The sequence below is a fragment of the Xenopus tropicalis genome, chromosome 5 (assembly GCF_000004195.4).
Source record: "Xenopus tropicalis strain Nigerian chromosome 5, UCB_Xtro_10.0, whole genome shotgun sequence".
In the NCBI taxonomy this organism is placed as follows: domain Eukaryota; kingdom Metazoa; phylum Chordata; class Amphibia; order Anura; family Pipidae; genus Xenopus; species Xenopus tropicalis.
In genome coordinates, this window is record NC_030681.2 from 160,114,284 (window position 1) to 160,127,203 (window position 12,920).

Sequence of the window (12,920 nt, forward strand, 5' to 3'; positions counted from 1 at the left end):
GGATCAGGGTCGGATTAAGCTGGGGGGACCCCTAGAAAAACCCCCCTCAAATGGCAGCATAATTAGGTTGATGGAGCACGCAGGGGGCGGGGTGGAGGTTCATGAATGGGAGGAGCAAGGTCTGTGACTGGGGGGGCAAAGGTGTATTTATAATAAGGCACTTGTTTTGGGGACGGAGCCTAATTTTTATTTTTTTTATTATTTAAAAAACCCCGCCTCCGCCACTGATTTCCATAGGGCAGCGACAGCCCCAAATATGCCCCTATTGGGGGGCTCTGAGGGTACAGCCCCGGTGGGCCCCAGACACCCCATATTCAGTACCCAGATGTTCCCCAGCTGGCCCCACCCCCAGTCTCTTACCTTGGCCAAACCTGGCCGTCCTGTACACTTCCTCCGCCCCCTTGAACCCCAACATTCGGCAGACGACGTCTCCATCCTTCTTGTCCCACCCGTCGTCACACACCGTCCCCCAACGCTTGTCGTAAAACACCTCCACGCGGCCCTCGTGGGGCCCCGAGCCATTCACTAACCGCACCGCGCTCTCCTCCACCGCACCTGGGAAACCGCCAAGCAAAGCTGTTAATCTCGGGGTGTCCGGGAACGACCCCCACAATAAAGAGAGCTCTCTGTGGGGCGTTTACCTATAGCAACCAATCAGATCTTTGCTTTTGATTTCTAACTGTTCAAATCTAATTGCTAATTGGTTGCTATGGGCAACATCACCAGTGATATTTATCTCCAAACCCGCCCCCATATAGTGTTATTATTCTTTATATGGACAGAAATGGTGCATTATGGGGGTTGCTCAGTGCCCCCCAGTCCATTAGTTTAAGAAACCCCCATGTTCACTACCACAGCCAATGGGGAGAGGAGAGCTGGACGTCGCTAGGTTTCTGGGACTGTTCCATTACTGTGGGGGGGGGGGGGGCAGAGCCGGTGCCTCTAATCCCAGTGATTCCCTATGGGCTTCTTTAACCCATAACAGCCCAGGCTCTATGAAGGAATAACTATAAAGAGTTAACGGAGCAGGGCGGTGCCGAACAGCTGGACCCCCCCCCCGGGACCATTTACTCCCCATAACTCAGAGCAGATGTGAGGGGCTTTTGCTGATTGGGCGGGGGGGGCTGCGCAGCTATAAACGCAACAGAAATGATTGTTATAAAATGAAGATAATAAAATATTTACAGTGCAGAGTTCTGACTTGTTATTAAGGTTTAGTTGTGCCCTTTGGGTCAGGTAAGGAACATAGAGCCACCCTGCTCAGTGGGGCAAATACAGAACCCCAGGGGGGACCCTGCTCAGTGGGGCAAATACAGAACCCCAGGGGGGGCCCTGCCCAGTGGGGCAAATACAGAACCCCAGTGGGACCCTGCCCAGACAGAAGGGAAGGTGAGGGGCACATACAGAATGGGGAGACACAGAGGGACCCTGCCCAGACAGAGGGGAAGGTGAGGGGCACATACAGAATGGGGAGACACAGAGGGACCCTGCCCAGACAGAGGGGGGCACATACAGAATGGGGAGACACAGAGGGATCCTGCCCAGACAGAGGGGAAGGTGAGGGGCACATACAGAATGGGGAGACACAGAGGGACCCTGCCCAGACAGAGGGGAAGGTGAGGGGCACATACAGAATGGGGAGACACAGAGGGACCCTGCCCAGACAGAGGGGAAGGTGAGGGGCACATACAGAATTGGGAGACACAGAGGGATCCTGCCCAGACAGAGGGGAAGGTGAGGGGCACATACAGAATGGGGAGACACAGAGGGATCCTGCCCAGACAGAGGGGGGCACATACAGAATGGGGAGACACAGAGGGATCCTGCCCAGACAGAGGGGAAGGTGAGGGGCACATACAGAATGGGGAGACACAGAGGGACCCTGCCCAGACAGAGGGGAAGGTGAGGGGCACATACAGAATGGGGAGACACAGAGGGATCCTGCCCAGACAGAGGGGAAGGTGAGGGGCACATACAGAATGGGGAGACACAGAGGGACCCTGCCCAGACAGAGGGGGGCACATACAGAATGGGGAGACACAGAGGGACCCTGCCCAGACAGAGGGGAAGGTGAGGGGCACATACAGAATGGGGAGACACAGAGGGACCCTGCCCAGACAGAGGGGGGCACATAATGAATGGGGAGACACAGAGGGACCCTGCCCAGACAGAGGGGAAGGTGAGGGGCACATACAGAATGGGGAGACACAGAGGGATCCTGCCCAGACAGAGGGGAAGGTGAGGGGCACATACAGAATGGGGAGACACAGAGGGACCCTGCCCAGACAGAGGGGGGCACATACAGAATGGGGAGACACAGAGGGATCCTGCCCAGACAGAGGGGAAGGTGAGGGGCACATACAGAATGGGGAGACACAGAGGGACCCTGCCCAGACAGAGGGGAAGGTGAGGGGCACATACAGAATTGGGAGACACAGAGGGATCCTGCCCAGACAGAGGGGAAGGTGAGGGGCACATACAGAATGGGGAGACACAGAGGGATCCTGCCCAGACAGAGGGGAAGGTGAGGGGCACATACAGAATGGGGAGACACAGAGGGACCCTGCCCAGACAGAGGGGGGCACATACAGAATGGGGAGACACAGAGGGATCCTGCCCAGACAGAGGGGAAGGTGAGGGGCACATACAGAATGGGGAGACACAGAGGGACCCTGCCCAGACAGAGGGGAAGGTGAGGGGCACATACAGAATGGGGAGACACAGAGGGACCCTGCCCAGACAGAGGGGGGCACATACAGAATGGGGAGACACAGAGGGACCCTGCCCAGACAGAGGGGAAGGTGAGGGGCACATACAGAATGGGGAGACACAGAGGGACCCTGCCCAGACAGAGGGGGGCACATAATGAATGGGGAGACACAGAGGGACCCTGCCCAGACAGAGGGGAAGGTGAGGGGCACATACAGAATGGGGAGACACAGAGGGATCCTGCCCAGACAGAGGGGAAGGTGAGGGGCACATACAGAATGGGGAGACACAGAGGGACCCTGCCCAGACAGAGGGGAAGGTGAGGGGCACATACAGAATGGGGAGACACAGAGGGACCCTGCCCAGACAGAGGGGAAGGTGAGGGGCACATACAGAATGGGGAGACACAGAGGGACCCTGCCCAGACAGAGGGGGGGGCACATACAGAATGGGGAGACACAGAGGGACCCTGCCCAGACAGAGGGGAAGGTGAGGGGCACATACAGAATGGGGAGACACAGAGGGACCCTGCCCAGACAGAGGGGAAGGTGAGGGGCACATACAGAATGGGGAGACACAGAGGGACCCTGCCCAGACAGAGGGGGGGGCACATACAGAATGGGGAGACACAGAGGGACCCTGCCCAGACAGAGGGGAAGGTGAGGGGCACATACAGAATGGGGAGACACAGAGGGACCCTGCCCAGACAGAGGGGGGGGCACATACAGAATGGGGAGACACAGAGGGACCCTGCCCAGACAGAGGGGGGCACATACAGAATGGGGAGACACAGAGGGACCCTGCCCAGACAGAGGGGTTCAGAACCAAGTCATTATCTGGAGATCTTCCATTTCTCACAATGGGGAATTGGCTCCCACACTTGTTGCTAAAATAAGTGAATAAACTGAAATGATACAAATGATCCCAAAACAAACAGAAATAAACAGGAACAGGTGGCCGAGCGCTGGTGTTGACATTCCGGGGAGAAGCTTCATTCACATATTATTGCCGGCAGATTTTCTAGAGAAATATAGGATAATTAGTTGCCCCTCCTCCTCGCTCTGTCCTGACAACTGCCGCCTTTCCCATGGGCCCCGGCAACTGAACAACCAGAACCCTCTCGGCCCCGTGACTACTGAGATCTTCTGAGCTTGTTCTTCCTCCTCCCCCAACCCTTAACCATCAGTTATTAATTATTCCTCTGTCTCGGGGCCGACTTGAACTATTTTCCTGGAAATGGTGATTATGAGAAGGTGACAGTTCCAAGGTTCTGCCCGGTTACAGATGGGATCATAGATACAAAGTTGCAACAGTAGAGGAGATAATACAGGTTTAACAGCCCAGATGTCCCACATAAGGGTAACAGGAGTGGGGTTATAATTAAGTCTGGGCCGGTTCCTTCATGGAACATCTGAAATAACCACCTGAGTAGATGCTTGGACCTTCCAGAAAAACCCAACTCCAGTTGAGAGGAGAAGTCTCCGGCCAGATCTTGATTAAACCCTTTATAGAAGAAAGAGAAATAACAACCCACAAAGGCCTGAAGGTGAAAGTATCATGAGGAATCAGGAACGCCCCAAAACATATGTGGGTGCCCCGTAGGCCGCGGCTGCCGAGCAACTGAGAGACAAGTGGCCCTGGGACCATTGGCTCTGGTAGCAATTACAGGAGGATATAAACGGCTCTGATTGGCTGTGGTTATGTGGGCTTAATTATAATTGAAATTCCTGGCTCGTTACATTCTTACCTAATAGTGGCGCCCCTCCTGCGCCGCTGGGAGTTGGACGTTCGGTTTCAGCTATACAAACGGTGCCTAGAATAATACTGACGCCCCTGCCCAGTTCTCTAATTAATTACTGACTAACGAATCCTTTGCTAAATTCCCTTCTCTTTTTGATATTTTTATATCAATTCTGGGCTTCAGCACCTTTTGCTTCAATAATGGGTCTGAATCTTTGGTGGGTACCGGCGTCGTATGGCAGGGATCTTGCCCCTTCCAGGCACATCTGGTACAGTTGAACCCCGGTTCTGGACGAGTCCCTCGGAACTGGATTGAGATCAGGGCTGTGATGGGCCTTTGTAGGACATTCACCCACCCAATGAAAGACTTGATCCTCAGCTTCAGTGTTTTCTGCCTTTCCTTTACAGGAAGAGAGAACTGGACATGGTTCCGAATACATTTGCCCAACACTCCAAGATAAAGAGTGGTTCTTCTTCTCACCACAATCCTGATGGAACCTCCCACCTCATTTCCCTCAAAAATGGAAACAATGGTGCATTGAATTGCTGGGTTTGATTTTGGTGAATGTTGTGGTGAAGAACCTCTATGCCCTAAGCACTCTGCCCTAACACACAGGGGGCTTTTATCTTTGGGTGGCCCCACGGTATTGCCTCAATGTCCCTAGAAGGTGCAGGAATTGCTGTAGGCCTTGCACATAGCTGTACCTTGGTTTCCCTGTTTCTACAGGTAAAGGTGGCCAACTGGCTAGATGTTGATCAGACAGGCATGATTGGGGACTGCATCAGATCGTTGTTGAGGTCCTCAATTCGACTTTTCTTATCTCTTTCACCCATATCACTGACCCAAGGTGGGCATATTGGGGGGGAAAGGCCTACAGCAGGAAATGGTTTCCTGGTTTCCACAGGTAAAGGTGGGCATATTGGGGGAAAGATTTGCTCATTTGTCGACTTTTTCTCAATATGTCTGGGTATTTGCCTCCATCCAACATTCCTGAGAAACCTCACAGTTTTGGGTGGGAATTGGCAGCACAGGCAGGACAGATAGAAAACGAGCCCTGGTACTTGAGGGGTGTTGGCTCTTCTACCTGCTATGGCTTCCTTGGCTTGCACATAATTGGATTGGAAAGGTTCACTAAAGTCCTAGCCTGAATCCCTCATATTCACAGTTTATCTGACTTCCAGGCTCACTAAGCAAGAGCTACAATGAAACCCATGTTCTACCAAGTAACGGACTCATCAGTGGGTCACTAATAGGCCTAAATAGACCTTTAGAAGTTATTATTAGTGCCTGCAGATTCTAAATAAATACAATATATATTATATCAGCTGTTACTATGAGATCCAAAGGCACCCGGGGGCAATTTCTCCCTGCTGGGTTGGTCATATGATCTCCCAACTGTGGTGTTTGGGTGCCATAGGGACCCAAAATGTGCAGAGTCAGCCCAATGCTCCATTGTGTGTGTCCTTATTCCCCTCGGCCCGTAGACGACCCACTGAACCTGAACAGAGCGGAGCTGCTCGGAATGTGCAAAACACAAAAGACCTGGGGCAATTTGCCTCATTCTCCGTCCCATTGTTTCCTAACTATGTCCATCGTTGCCAAGTCAGGCGTGTGGAATCGGAGCAATTAAGGCGCTTGGCAGAGGCTGCCGGCCAAATGAAATCGTTTTTGAAATCCAAAGGGACGTTAATTAATTAACCGGCTTTATCAGAAGATTAATCAGCGCAGATCCCTTTGTGACTTTCATTTTAATTGGGCAAAGACTTCTGAGCTGTTTGTTCCCCTCAAACACATGAAAATGGGGGTTAGAGCCGGTTTAGTTCTGCCTTAATGAGAAAAGGATCTACGGCCAGAAAAGAAGATTTGACTTTATTTTACGAGGCCCAAGTCGTTCCTCCTACACCTTCCAGTTTGGCCCATTGGCTCATTGAAGGTCTCGGGGCGTGTATATAAGCGCGGGTGGTTCTGATACAATGATAATAATAATGTCCTCAGCGGAATCCTAAATCAATAAGGTAACGTGGTTATTTAATCAAGTGCCCGTGCCAGACCCTTGCGGTTTTCTAGAACAATGTTTGGGCCAATCAGTGCAATTGGACGGGTTGGCCCCTTCAGAACAAACCATTTGATTGGATTTAGATGGAATGTTTATGTTATGACAGGAATAAAAAGCAACAGAACAAGTTCTCTAATGTTCTTGGCTGCACTGAGACGTCGGACAGAATGTTATCGTGATCCATGGCCAAGGTCCAGATACAAGGAGGAAGCGATCAGTGCCAGGCAGACAGGATTGGGCCCTAGCCTCTCCCTTTATTGTAAGGGTGGGTATGTTTGGGGTATCTGTATTGATAAGGAGGCAGTTTCAGGAGGCCCCAGTAGCTCAATAAGTTCTACATGGCAGCAGATCAAGATGCTGGCGAATGGCGGTGGGTGGCCCTTTCTGGGTTGGCCTATGCCCCAGGAACACATCGGAATACATTTTCTGCCACAGTGATCCAACGCTACGGCCAAGCAGCATTGGCTGAACTTCAAGACCATTTTGCCACTATTGGACTATGGCAGCCGGCTATTGGCTATTACGATTCCTTCTAGGGCAGGTGGAGTGTCACCTTAGTAAGGGACAGTCATGAGGGTGTCTATGGGTATCCCACGTGCCAGTCTGTACATAGGCTCTTGTGTGTCAGGCACAAATATTGGCACCGAAACAGACCTTGTGGCTAGTTAACCCCCCACCCTCCAGATAGGGAGCAGTTGAGGTTAGTAGGACATTGATTTACCAACACATATTGCCCAACATTACAAAGGCCATAGGGGATATCTGCAGGGAGTTCTGAAACAAGCAGAGGCCAGCAGGTCCTACATCCCATTAAATCTCTCTCTATTTCTAAATATATATAAATAATACAAATATTTACTGGCCCAGGGCCACAATTAAGAGCAAATACTCTTCTCCACAACCACCTTCCCTTCAAAATTCAGTTAAAACCCAGAAGAAAACTTCTTGAATACGTCTATCAGAAATGATGAGGCTACCCTACTAGTCTGAGGGTCCCATGACAACAGAAAACTCCCACCCAGATCTTCTTGCAAAACTAGAGGTCAGGGTTTTTTTATACAGGGCAACGATGGTCCCAGAAGGAAAGCCACATGGTATAGAGAAGAGATGGGTAAAATTAGGTTTGTAGGGGGCATCCTGGCAGAGGTAACTGCCCGTAGCAGAACTTTATTAGAAAGGGAGTCAATGGCAGCTAAAGGGCAGGGGTTTGGGGACACTACTTTTATGTTTTTGGTGATCTTTCCTTACGTACTTCTCCTTGGTTTCAGCCAGGCTGTGCCAGGGGTGGGTCAGGCCTCAGGAAAGGGAAGTCGGGGCATCTAGACAACGCCCTCTAGCTGAGGGAAGGGCAGTGAGGGCAATAGTGTTGGTTGTAAAAACATAGGTGGCTGGTTTACTACCGATGCCTTAGTAACTCTAAGGTAAGATACAGCATACTCCAAAATACACCTGGCACCTACCTGATGGGGATCAGACAAACCTGGGAAACCCCCCCTTGGCATTGGTGGGTGAGACTGGGAAGCCTGGTACTTAATTGCCCGGTTACCACCTAAAGGGTTCCAAGTGATACACCATGGGGGTCACCACTAATATCAATTCCAACACACAAGTATAGCGATTACCTATATACAAGGAAAAGAATCAGCCAATGGGTAATCTAATACAGCGATACCAAAGTGCAAAAATGGACACGGACACGCAATGTCCACTTGTTATCCTCAGAGATAGTAAAGGTGGCCATACACGCTAAGGGGTATATTTATCATGCTGTGTAAAAAGTGGACTAAAACATTACCGGTGATGTTGCTCATAGCAGCCAATCAGATGCTTTGCTTTGGTTTTCTAACTGTTGAAATCTGATTGCTGATTGGTTGCCCTGGGCAACATCACCAGTAATGCTTCACTCCACTTTTCACAAAGCTTGATAAATATACCCCTAAGTACACGCCAAGCGAGGGGATAGATATTCCCACCTACGGGTGGGTGATATCGGGCTAATTTGTTCATTTGGTCCTGGGACCAAATGATCGAATTGAAGCGACAGGTATAGGCGTTCAGGACCCACGAGCCAATGCGGTTCCCAATCCAACTAAATTTCAAACCTGCCCGATCGAGATCTGCCCAATTTCAGGCCAGATATCAGTTGGACAGGCCCGTCGGTAGTGCCCATACACGGGCCGATTAGCTGCTGGATCTGTCTAAGGGACCAGTTGGCCCTGAGGCCAAACTATCGAATTAGAATGACGGGTTTAGATGTCCGTCGGTTCAGGGACCACATTAACGAGCCGTTGCGGTCCCCGATCCAACCAAAGTTTTAAACCAACCAGATCGATATCTGGCCGATTTCAGGTGTTTTGGTCAGTCAGATGTTGGTCGGGCAGTCCCGTTGTTAGTGCCCATACATGGGCCGAAAAGCTGCTGAATCGGTCTAAGGAACCAATTGGCCCTTGAGCCAAACGATTGAATTAGAACGATGGGTATAGGCGTCGGTCGGTTCAGGGACCGTATTAATGAGCCAACTAAATTTCATACCTGCCTGATGGAGATCTGCCCGATTTCAGGCCAGATGTCGGTCGGGCAGGTTGACCAATACCGCCAGCTAGAATCGGCCCGTGTATGGGCACCTTAAGTCTCGAACAAATTCAGCCCCTCCAAATAATAAGTAACTTATTATGACCGGTAGGTTCAGCAGACACGGCTATAGGAACACATTCACCTGTTTCACCAACCCACAACCCCCTGGGGGTTAAACTGCCCCCCCCCCCGGCTCAGGACGCACCACTCGCGCAGCTGATTAACGAGCAGTTTGTGCTGCAGTCTCTGTGCCAGGCCCAAGAGCTGATTAATGAGTTCTGCAGATTGTAAGTAACGGACCAATCCCAAGAGCGATTATCCGCTTGCTAGAATAACAGCTTATCCCGGGAATGACATAGCGCTGAGCGCCGGCCGCCCTTTCCATTCTGCCCCAGTCACAGATCCGTTAAACAGTGTCCTGTCGGATCAACAAATTGTTCTGCCTATATTTTTACTCCTTTACATTCGCTAACAGCTAATAAAAACGGATTATATTTGGGGTCTCGCTGGGACCAATAAAACTGTCTTGTCTCAGCTTCAGAGAACTCAGCGTGAAGCTCCGCGCCGTTGGGCCGAGTATTGCTTTCTACTTGGCCTTTGTACCCTGGAGGGGCTTTTAAATCCCACCTGTTCATCGGCAATTAGATTTTTAGTCTCTGGCACTTTCATGTCATGTTGTTGCCTTGATGATATTAAACCATCACTGTCCTCGATTTATTCCCACAAAATGTAAAAGCATTAAAGGCCCCCTATGTGCCGGAACTCAGATATAAGGGAGATAATAGGAAGGAAGAAGGCAGAAGAAGGGATACGACAATATTTGTTAAAAAGCAGAAACCAGAAAGGCCAAGGTAGAAAGTAAGGAACTGATTGCTTTACTTGCAAAGAGTGATCCCAAAAGGCTGTAAGTGCATCAATAGTACAAAGATGTGGAAACCGGTTCAAATGTGATTAAAGGGACAGTATACACCGTGCTTCCACCTGAATTGAATGAATAGGACTTGTGCCGAACATTCTTTTTAATAAAGAACTGCCTATTGGCTCCAGTGGTTATACCCCTTGCTGCTGAACTTCCACCTGTCCCTGTCTCATATCTTTGCTACCTGGTTGAAAGTATCCGCCATATTGGCACAACTTTTCTGCCACTCAACATGGCCAGTCCCGTTACGCCCTCAGGTGCTGGTAACATAGTAACATAGTAACATAGTAAGTTGGGTTGAAAAAAGACATACGTCCATCAAGTTCAACCATAATGCCTATACCTAACCTGCCTAACTACAAGTTGATCCAGAGGAAGGCAAAAAACCCCATCTGAAGCCTCTCTAATTTGCCTCAGAGGGGAAAAAATTCCTTCCTGACTCCAAGATGGCAATCGGACCAGTCCCTGTATCAACTTGTACTAAGAGCTATCTCCCCTACCCCTGTATTCCCTCACTTGTACTGAGAGCTATCTCCCCTACCCCTGTATTCCCTCACTTGTACTGAGAGCTATCTCCCCTACCCCTGTATTCCCTCACTTGTACTGAGAGCTATCCCCCCTACCCCTGTATTCCCTCACTTGTACTGAGAGCTATCTCCCATACCCCTGTATTCCCTCACTTGCTAAGAATCCATCCAGCCCCTTCTTAAAGCTATATAATGTATCAGCCAGTACGACTGATTCGGGGAGGGAATTCCACAACTTCACAGCTCTCACTGTAAAAAATCCTTTCCGAATATTTAAATGGAACCTCCCTTCTTCTAAACGGAGTGGGTGCCCTCGTGTCCGTTGGAAGGACCTACTGGTAAATAAAACATTAGAGAGGTTATTATATGATCCCCTTATATATTTATACATAGTTATCATGTCACCTCTTAAGCGCCTCTTCTCCAGTGTAAACAGACCCAACTTGGCCAGTCTTTCTTCATAACCGAGACTTTCCATACCCTTTACCAGCTTAGTTGCCCTTCTCTGGACCCTCTCTAGCTCAATAATGTCCCGTTTGAGCACTGGAGACCAAAACTGAACAGCATATTCTAGATGGGGCCTTACCAGTGCTCTGTAAAGGGGAAGAATAACCCCCTCCTCCCGTGAATCTATACCCCTTTTAATACAGCTCAGAACCTTGTTTGCCCTTGCAGCTGCTGCCTGGCATTGCTTGCTACAGCCAAGTTTATTATCTACAAGGACTCCAAGCTCCTTCTCCATTATGGATTTGCCTAGTGCAGTCCCATTAAGGTTATACGGGGCTTGCATATTTTTACATCCCAGGTGCATGACCTTACATTTATCCACATTAAATCTCATCTGCCACTTAGCTGCCCAGATTGCCAGTTGGTCAAGATCCTGCTGCAGGGATGTCACATCCTGGATAGAATTGACTGGTCTGCAGAGTTTTGTGTCATCTGCAAACACTGATACATTACCCATAATACCCTCCCCTAAGTCATTTATGAACAAATTAAACAAAAGTGGACCCAGTACAGAACCCTGAGGGACCCCACTGAGAACCTTATTCCAAGTAGAGAATGTGCCATTAACAACCACCCTCTGTACCCGATCCTGTAGCCAGTTTTCTATCCATGTGCAAACGACTTCACTAAGACCAATAGACCTTAGCTTAGAAAGCAGTCGTTTGTGGGGAACGGTATCAAATGCTTTGGCAAAATCCAAATAGATTATATCTACTGCATCCCCATTGTGGGAGGCTCCAAAAACCATCATCTGACCCCACCACTTCTCTAGTGACCCCACCTCTGACCCCCACCTAGTGACCCCACCACTGACCCCACCACTTCTCTAGTGACCCCACCACTGACCCCACCACTTCTCTAGTGACCCCAAAAGGCTGTAAGTGCATCAATAGTACAAAGATGTGGGTTGAAATTCGGGCTCTCATAAAAGATGGAAATATATTGGTTGATGTGGAAACTGGTTCAAATGTCATTAAAGGAACAGTATACACCGTGCTTCCACCTGAATTGAATGAATAGGGCTTGTGCCGAACATTCTTTTTAATAAAGAAATATCTACGGTTTCTGTTACTTGGGGCACTAAACGAGAATATGAAGCCAGTTTCTCTTTTGTACTTTTCTGGAATATTCTGATACCAATGAACTTCAAAGAGAAGTGATAAAACTAAATACCAGTACACTGACAAGCCCCTGATACTGAGCTACTCAAAGGCTGCTGCTTAGAGAAAGGAGGGGCTTGTAATTTGTGAATTTCAGTAAAATAGTCCAGCTTTGTAAATTAGTGCTTTATGTTAAAAAAATAGGGAAAATAGGTATCATATAATTAGGTCTCGGATCTGAGAGAGAACCTGCTCCTCCCACGTTAAAATCATTTTCCTGGTTTCCCATTGGCAAATAGTAACTCACTGGCATCACTTTTCAAGCCCCTCACTACTCCTCGGCACCTCACTACAAGGGCCATTCATGGAAGCAGCGCAGTTATGCATCCAATCGAGCGCAAGTGTTTGCAAATGGGGGGCAGGCTGCGTCGTCTCTGGTGTTCGTGTTATGAGGGACGCAACAAGTTTGGGCCAAGTGGGCCAACGTGCCAATTCCTTGCCTACCAGAGTCATGCCGAGCCCTTTTCTCATCTATTGAGCTTATTTGCCGAGCCCTGTTTGCCGGATTCGCTGTTGCCGACTGCCTATTGGCTCCAGTGGTTATACCCCTTGCTGCTGAACTTCCACCTGTCCCTGTCTCATATCTTTGCTACCTGGTTGAAAGTATCCGCCATATTGGCACAACTTTTCTGCCACTCAACATGGCCAGTCCCGTTACGCCCTCAGGTGCTGGTGCATTGTGGGAGGCTCCAAAAACCATCATCTGACCCCACCACTTCTCTAGTGA

General features: G+C 49.6%; 1 protein-coding gene across 2 annotated transcripts in view; it reads right to left on the minus strand.

Annotated features, from left to right (window-relative positions):
- Positions 1 to 12,920, minus strand: part of scara5 (scavenger receptor class A member 5) — a 123,013-nt gene that overhangs the window by 5,328 nt on the left and 104,765 nt on the right. For both annotated transcript variants that reach the window (XM_031901895.1, XM_002941449.5), the window contains exon 8: positions 361 to 555. In XM_031901895.1, the coding sequence (XP_031757755.1) occupies positions 361 to 555 (195 nt within the window). The remainder of the gene's footprint in view (positions 1 to 360; positions 556 to 12,920) is intronic.